This window comes from Thunnus thynnus, chromosome 10 (assembly GCF_963924715.1).
Source record: "Thunnus thynnus chromosome 10, fThuThy2.1, whole genome shotgun sequence".
NCBI lineage: Eukaryota > Metazoa > Chordata > Actinopteri > Scombriformes > Scombridae > Thunnus > Thunnus thynnus.
Genome location: NC_089526.1, coordinates 22,226,790 through 22,235,794, shown reverse-complemented (window position 1 = coordinate 22,235,794; position 9,005 = coordinate 22,226,790). Strand labels below are relative to the sequence as shown.

Here is a 9,005-nt window from a genome sequence, read left to right as displayed (position 1 = left end):
AAAATGGAGCTGTGTGTGTGTGTGTGTGTGTGTGTGTGTGTGTGTGTGTGTGTGTGTGTGTGTGTGTGTGTGTGAGAGAGAGAGAGAGAGAGAGAGAGAAAGAGCGTGCGTGCGTGTGTGTGTGCGTGCGTGTGTGTGCGTCTGATGTGTGAGTGAGTGTATGGTTGAGCGGTTCAGACGGGTTGTTAATGTTAAGGTGGCATTAGAGCTAATGCAAATTAAAAAGCACTGGCTGATCCCTTTTGACCCCCCCTGTTCACAGCGTTAATGCGGCCATTTGCTTGGAGGTACTAACCCCCCATAATTCAATTTGTCAAAATAAATGAGAGAACAGACATTTCATACAGACCGCCCTCCCACACTACCCAACCTTTCTCCCAAATAAAACAGAAGAAAAGCAAGACAAAAAGTTACTTAACCGAAGCACAAGCCTGTCCGTCTTTATAGCTCTTTATTACTTCTTTCATCTGTAAATGAAAGCGAGCAATTATTGCAAGGTGCCGGTATCATATTATTATGTTGGCCCCGGTCCCCTAGATAGTCATCAATCACTCTCAATCGACCTGTCACCGGCAGGCAGAGATCCAGCTGGAGAGCAGAGTAGAAGGAGGAGGAGGAGGGAGGAGGAGGAGTACATCATCATTAATTTGAGGAGTGACCCCCGGGGCTATCCACATGTCTCAACCCGGGATTCTCCAAGCAAGGCAGCGCGCACCAGCGCTGGCGAGTTTGGGCTTTTGGCTGTTTGGGTACTGCAGTTTGACAGTGTTACCTTACCAAAACACACACACACACACGAGAGAGAGAGAGGGATACATGTGTAGATAGATAGATAGATAGATAGATAGATAGATAGATAGATAGATAGATAGATAGATAGATAGATAGATAGATAGATAGGAACGGTGGTTTTAAATTCATTAACAACTGAAATATCTCGGGATTTCTACGATGTTAAGTTCATGGTGCAAAGTTCATTCAAAAAACATCCTTCGCACTTTTTGGGAGGCATTAAAACACTCGGGGGACTCAATGCTCCTGTTTGAATTGGCAGATATGAACCAAAAAGATAATCTGCTTTAAGTGGGAAATTATCAAAATATTAATTAATTCAATGCATTTGTCTTATTTGTTCACTCTAGTGTACAGCTGCAATTGGTTTCTCTGCTGAGTATGAAAATATTCTTCACTAATTAATTTAAAATCAATTCATCCCCCGTGTGATTAGCATCACTGCGGAGGAATGATAGGAATGTGCTTAATTAGGCCTAATGCATTTAAACTAATACATACGTTTGCATATTGAAGACACTGATTGGCCTAATTGATTGATTGGGATTGTGAATTAACTTCCAGGACACGTTTTTTTTTTTGTTTTTTTTTAATTCCCTTCTTCCCTCTTAAAGAATTTCTTCTTGAATTGTTCTTTCTGCTTTTGTCGTCATCCTTAGAAAGAAAATGCATATTAAAGTTACAGTCTGGTCATTTTCAGAGTGGGAAACTTCTGACGTCAGAGTCGCCGCCGTTTAAAACAACCTGCCTCTGCTGCTGACGTCTTTTATACTACTTTTTTATAAGCCAAAAATATGTATCTGACAACAAAGTGATTATTCTAGGCAAAGATAGCATGTGTCACCTTAATCCGTGTATTAATTTCTAAGAGACTTATAAAAAGAAAAAAAGAGGAGCTATAAGATTTTTTTCATTTATTTATTTTTTATTTTTTTTTTGCCCTTTGAAAGGCGTTCGAGTGGGGGGCATTTTACACAAATTAAACATGCTACTCTGCTTCGCCCTATAAGCATCCTAGAAGCCTGTGCTTACCGATCAATTGGTACAGTCAAACAGAGCCGCAGCCAGCGTTAGAGTGGAGACCTTCAGTCTCGCTTTATTTCTGGATATTGGGGGACCTCTCTACCATGTCATATCCACAATTTGGATATCCCTATTCGTCTGCTCCACAAGTAAGTTCACGTAACTACCTTTTCTGAGTGAATAGACTGTTTTGCTTTTGATGTTGCAGCGATTGATTATCTCATCGATTTAAGCTTGATCCTTTTACGCACTTTGGCCAAGAATCAGGGACGCTCTCACAGTCCTTTTGGATATCGGAAAGGCATTGCGTTACAACCAGTGATACCTGTGTTTCAGCAGCGATAGAAAAAAAGTAAGAAGAGGGTAACCAGAAACCAGCGAGACCCGCGACCTCCCGTTCACTGATTTCTGCAAGATAATAGCCGTTCTGTAATGTCAACCATATGTTTATCTGCGCTGGAACACACATGCCAACTTGTTCTGCACACGCTGCGTGTGTTTGCGCCGTAACCCAGCTGCTGTTTTGTTTTGGCTTTGAGCCATAAAAAATCATTTGGGCATTACTTTGTGTATTACTGGGCGATGTTGGGAAAACATGTTGTATCTGTTTGTAACGCTTCCTCCTGTGTTTCATTTGGATCATGGCTAAGAAGCGACTCGTTTTGGACACGTTTTACGCGCACATTATCACAAGAATATCAAACATCATTCATCATCAAATATCAGTCTTTACAATCGTTTAATGTTGTATTTAAGTTTTTAAAGACTGGCATTCTGGAAAAAATAATGTCGAGTTCACTTAATTTAATGAGAAAATTATTTTTGTCAAACACTTAAATCATGTGTGATTTTGCGGTCAGACAAGTTAATTCATTGAGTCGCTCTTTTCTCTCATATTAAAAAAAAAATAAAGTTTTAAACTTTGAGCTCAAGATCCTTAAGATAAACATTAGTTTTCTGTTTCGATGCAGAATTCACTTATTTTAAAAGTAGCATATTCTCTCTCGGTCTTCACCCAGTTCCTGATGACAACCAACTCTCTGACCACTTGCTGCGAGTCCACCGGCAGATCCATAGCCGACTCTGGAGTAGCGGCGTCCGGGCAGACACCAGTCTACTGCCCCGTGTACGAGAGCCGGCTGCTTGCCACGGCGAGGCATGAACTGAGTTCAGCCGCCGCGCTGGGCGTGTACGGGAGCCCCTACACCAGCGGTCAAGGATATGGGAATTACGTTACATACGGCACGGACGCCTCGGCTTTCTACTCGCTGGTAAGCCCTTCATTTGATCCCTCTAGGCATTGATTAATGGAGCCGCAGGATGCTGAGACTTGAGCCAAGCTCACCTCTTCTCTTTTTACTGCATGCAAAGTACCAATCTTTTTTACACTGTACGTGATTTATTCTATTATCATCTTTCAAGACTACTTCTCTATCTTAAATAATAATATAGACTACTTTTTCAGCAGTGCTAGAAAGGCTTAATTGTTCCAGGGTAGTACTTTCTCTGGTGTAAAAGTTCAAATCATTTTCATGAAACAAGGCAGAAAAAAGCTGTATCATTCCACAGCTGTCCAGGAAAGCTACTTTCCATTGGAAACAAGTTGAAATTTACAAAGAGACAAACTTCTAATCTTTGGAGTGTCTGATTAAATGATTTAAAATGAATTCTGAAACACTTTTATAACAGACCCCCAACAGGAATACATGGGCCTATAATATCCAAGAATGTAGTCTGTTCCAGTTGGTTTAGTGTTGAAATACATTAAGTGCTTAGATTATTTGGGGATATTGTGGTAAGAAGGGCAATTAGAACAACATATGCATTATATTATTGGCAATTAGCTCCAATAATTGAACATGGTATTATGTCGCTCTTGGAGCTCTCTGACAGATATGTTTGCCCATGAACCCAGAACTGGACACTTACAAACCTACAGAATAGTTTTTCCTGTTACTTTCTTTCAATCTTATTCCTAAAAATTGAAATGAACTTCTATGTGGAAATTCTTTAAGGTTAAGCTAAGGGTTTTGTAATTTCAGTAACCATGTTAACATATGTATTTGAATAAAAGCATACCATGGGCAATTTGTCTTACTCGTTTTACCATGTCCTAGACAATTAGCCCCAATGAATTGCATAAACAAACAACTTTAAACTACTGCCAGTACAAATATGTATCATTGATATACAGTATTTATTTAGCACCATTTGAGTTATTTGATGTTTCAAAATGTATTGCACTTCTTTTGTTTCGCTCTCTCAAACACTTGTCTTCATGTATGATTGCAGGGCACATTCGATACTAAAGATGCCACAGCTTCTGCGCATGCGGGAATAACCCAGGCGACAGCCTACTACCCTTATGATCCTACCCTGGGACAGTATCAGTATGACAGGTATGTTGTTTTTATGACAATGGGACAGTAGGTAATATTTCTAATGCTAAGACGCATGGTTATCAGTGCAAACATGAGACGTCTTTGAGTGACTGTGAATATGTACGACTATACTATACTACTATAAAAATGTGTAGTATATAAGTTAACTGTCATGTAGGTTTGCAAGTTTCATTCATCTGTTTTAAGCAACAAACACAGGATGTGATTAAAATCAAGGCAAACTCAAAGTATTGTACACTAGTGTAGGGTTTAAATCAATCATCCCGTGCAAGATCAAGGCCATTCTCATCACATCTAACAGCACAGGGTTATCACCTTCATCTCATTACACATTTCTTTCCTGATGGGGGTGATGTGCTTGAGAAGACCCATGCCCCTTTGAGCAAGACATGAGGCCTCTTCACGTTTGTGAAGAGCATGCCTGCCATATGGAAAGGTCTTCTCAATAATCAGATGACATCCAAATTAAGTCTGGGATATGGTGAAAATATAGGACCTCAATGATAACAATACATTATTTTGTAAATTGTGATCCGCATGCTCTTTGGATTGAACACGCAACTTTAAAGAAGCCAGCGCTAAGGCAATTGCAGAGGGTAGCATGGGAAACATTCTTGTTTTTATAGCGTTGTGCGTTAATTGATCTACAAAGTGTCATACAGATTAGCTCCACTGCAAACTGAGAGTTCCCACAACACAAGTCCATGAGCCGGCCTTTTTACAAGTCACTCTAAATTCAATATAAAGTGCAAAACATGTCAGCAGGAAACCTAATAAGTGCACATACAACAAAAGGCCCAAGTCGAAGGCAAAACAGAATTAGTGGCACTCAGATAAACAAGCAGGCCTACAGCAGTACCACTCTATCTGAGCCCGCCTTTCACCTGAGGGCTCATCATTACACTCAATAAAGCAATTTTACAGTCTATTTTATCTGTGAGGGAACAACACAGGGTAAGGAAAGGTGCAGCGTTCCTCTCCTTTTGATTCCCTTAGCAGTGCTTGACCTGCACTAAGCTATACAGAGCAATAAAGGCCTCATAAAAGCCTCCCCTGAGAGGACTTTTACAGCTCACTGCTGACTGAAAATCAACACTGTGCATTTTAAATGTAGGTCTATGGTTGATATTTGTGTGAGAGGAGAGGGTAGGGAGGGAGTCGTATGCTGCACTTAGAGGACCTACAATATACAATACAATACAATACACGTGGCGTTATTACGGGTAACACATCTTACTTGTTAGGGAACTTTGCACATTTCCAAAAGATAAGGATAGCAAATTTACTTTGTATATCAGTGTAGGTACTTCTCAGAGTAGAAGTCATGTGTAGCCTTCCATCTTGTCAATCCTGTGTAATACTGGATACTGCACATAGTCCAAGCAGGTTCAATGCTGTTCTCCATTTATGGAGAATTATATTAACATGGCTTGCCATTTACGAATGTTCTGAATGTTCTTTACCATTTACTTAGGGAAAGACAATGTGTACAGTATGGTGTGCTTAAAAAGGGGGTGGTTTTCACCTTCTCCTCCATTGTACTTTCTAAATCATGTCTCTTAACTGACATGTGTTTGTTTATTTATTAGTCTTTATGCAATAATATGTGTGCGACTGTTGGGTTTATAAAGCTTTTTGCAGTATGTTCATTTCACGAAGACTCCAAAAAGCAGATGGCTCTCTCATTGTTTTCAGGAGAGACATTGCAAGAGCAACACATCAGAAATTGTCATGCAACAAGCATCACATACTATATTTACCATCTCATTATCACTGTGGTTGCGTCTTCTCAATTAACAGATATGGTTCCATGGATGGAGGAACAAGGCGAAAGAACGCAACGCGTGAAACGACCAGCACGCTAAAGGCCTGGCTGCAGGAACACAGAAAGAACCCGTACCCAACTAAAGGCGAGAAGATCATGCTGGCCATCATCACCAAGATGACTCTGACGCAGGTGTCTACCTGGTTCGCAAACGCCAGGAGGAGGCTCAAGAAGGAAAACAAGATGACATGGCCGCCCAGAAACAAGGGCTCAGAGGAGAAGAGATATGACGAGGATGAGGACGGGTCTCAGGAGGAGCAGATAAAAAGCGAAAACAATGAGGATGGTTAGTGTCACAATGTCTTGTTGCTCTGGAGAAAGAAAATAACACTGCTTAATTGTTTGGCAGAACATAACAGGCGTTGTTTGTCTCAAGAGCCTGCTTAAAAAACAGCATGTATGACATCTTTTCTAAAAAATGCATTGTTACATTGAAATTAGTATTAGAAAGGTACACTTTTTTTGGAATGCAAACATTCCTCACTGAAGTATTATTTTTGAGTATAGCTTAAAATAAGACCCTTTTAGAAACCTCTTAGTCGAGTCAAGTTTATGTATAGGGCACATTTAAAAACAACTGGAGTTGACCAAAATGCTGAACGCTTCATGCACATGGAGGAATCATGATGATACTGATTGATAATGGAAATGAAAATAATAAGAACAACTAGGACAAAAATAACTGTACATGTAGCTATATAATTTGAATCTGCTGGATCTATTTATTCTTCAGCTGCTATGACACACCATAAACTGGGATAATGTTACCACACTGACATTTTTATTTAGTTCAGAATGTAAATTAGAATAAAATTTCAGTATCAAAATCCACTAATCAGTGTAAGGGATTTGAATCTCTGAAACCCTGTCGGTCTTACACTTAATATTATTTTATTTTATAATTTTAACAAGAACAGTGTTTGTTTGATACTGTAGCCTAATTATTGCTAAACAATATATCATGCTGATAATTAGAAACAAATGTCAATGAGGCCTTTCAATTTGTTTTGTTGAACATTTTATTTCTGTAATATGCACTGTGTCAGAAACAATATGTAGAATTAACAGCATCAGCAGTGTGCAGGCCTGACATTGACTTTGGTCAACATAAAGAATTTTTAACTTTAGATTACCCTTGGACAGGCCTCAGTCAGTTTCACATAAACTACTTAAACTCAGTTTAGGCAAATATTCAGTTAAATCGTGTTGATATTTCTGACAGGCTTAAATTCACGAATTCAGTTAATGAACTGAATTATATCAAGCTGATGTAAACTAGCTATACATTTCTGAAAGTATAATTGATGATCATAAAGCTGATAATTGTTTTGATCATATGTATTATGACTGTAGTAAATTAGGCTGTAAACATTAACTCCTTAATTGAACGAACAGCTATAAAAGTGTGACTACAAGTTCAATGGATTCGAGATTGACTGTTCCGGATCAGATCTAATGTCGCATGATATGACACCAAATCTTTCACTGACAAGTCTGTTGTCTTCTTTCTGATCTTTTTTTTCTTCCTAGAAACCCGAAGTCGGGCTGATAAGGACCTTCAGTTGAGCGACTTGGACGATTTCGACACTCTGGAGTCTGAGAGCTCGGAGTGTGAGCTGAAGCACCGATACCACATGAACACACACATGTCAACGACGAACGACTGCCCCACTGAACACCTCATCAAGGACACGTCTCTGAAAATCTCCATCCCCGTCTCTCTCGGGGGGGAGCAGGACTTGAGCAAAAGTTGTCTCAAAACGAATCCGGAGGATTTCCAGCCGGACAGCAGACAGCAAGCAAAGGCGTGCTATAATCAGCAGCAACAACAGCAGCAGCAACAAGGGCACCAGATATTAGACGGCAAACCTCGGATCTGGTCTTTGGCCCAGACCGCGACATCCCTGAACCAGACTGAGTACCCGTCCTGTATGCTGAGGTGCCAGCCGCCGCCCTCCTCCCTCACCCCGTCCCCCGCCGCTACCTCACCCGTGGCCGGCCTGGACAACAGGCAGGACTCGCCGGTCACGACCCTGAGAAACTGGGTGGACGGGGTTTTCCACGACCCCTTGTTCAGGCACAGCACTTTGAGCCAGGCTCTGACCAACACCACCGTCTCTTGGACCACGAACACCAAAGGCGCCATTCTGGAGGCTGAGAGGAGCGCGGCGGCCTTGCAGCAGCATCAAGACTCCTCCAAAGACAGTGCCATGAGTTTCCCAAAAACTATCAACAAACTCTTCTGTTCCTAACAAAACCAAATGACCCTTTTGTTGCTAAAAGACACAGACTTTTGTGGCTGACTGAAAGTCGGATGGAAAAGCATACTTCGTCTTCATGTTCCCCTCATTATGTTTTATTCGTTTTTTTAAAAGCAATGGTAGGCTATAGCTGTTACATTGGCGTTACAAGTGAAACATTCGGATCGGTTTGGCTTATTTGATTCAACGCACGCACAAAACTTATCGAAATGTATAACTTCAAGTTTACATCTTGGGAAAAAAAATAGGCCTGAGGTTTACATGATTTATTTTTTACTTTTCTTTACTATGCGCATGCAAATGTAATTGAATATTATTTAGGTCTCAGCAGTTGAGTATCACTATTAAATGAAAAAAAGTCTCACAAATGCACAGCTCTCCTGTAGGAAGTGGATGAGAGCGTTTCAACTTTGTTCACTGAAAATAAAAGCAGTCGTTTTCTGAGGAGCGCTTGTGATGTTGGGTTAATATAAGAGTTGCTGTCCATGGTGCTGAAAAAAAAGAATGTCCTTGCTTTTCTTCCTTGGTCTGTCTTTTGAAATGTATTTTCCTTCACACAACTAGGACGTCATGGGGCCTACTACACGACTGAGCAGAGAGTACCTTTTGAAACGCAATCTACTGTTAAATAAATCAGTTTTATCATTCCAATTCATTCTTAACCCATTAAAACAAGCGCGAGGTAATATAGTTCCGACCTTG

The 9,005-nt window shown here is 40.4% G+C and overlaps 1 protein-coding gene across 2 annotated transcripts; it reads left to right on the top strand.

The window, feature by feature from the left end:
* The first annotated feature begins 1,247 nt into the window (after positions 1–1,247).
* On the top strand, positions 1,248–8,747 carry irx4a (iroquois homeobox 4a). 2 transcript variants are annotated; one of them, XM_067602109.1, is made up of 5 exons: positions 1,248–1,964; positions 2,835–3,086; positions 4,108–4,214; positions 6,018–6,328; positions 7,573–8,747. In XM_067602109.1, the coding sequence occupies exons 1-5, from the start codon at positions 1,920–1,922 to the stop codon at positions 8,292–8,294; spliced, it is 1,437 nt and encodes a 478-aa protein (XP_067458210.1). In that variant the 5' UTR covers positions 1,248–1,919; the 3' UTR covers positions 8,295–8,747. The 2 variants fall into 2 exon arrangements, with proteins under 2 accessions (XP_067458210.1, XP_067458209.1); XM_067602108.1 differs by having other exon boundaries at positions 1,248–3,086.
* Positions 8,748–9,005: the final 258 nt, after the last annotated feature.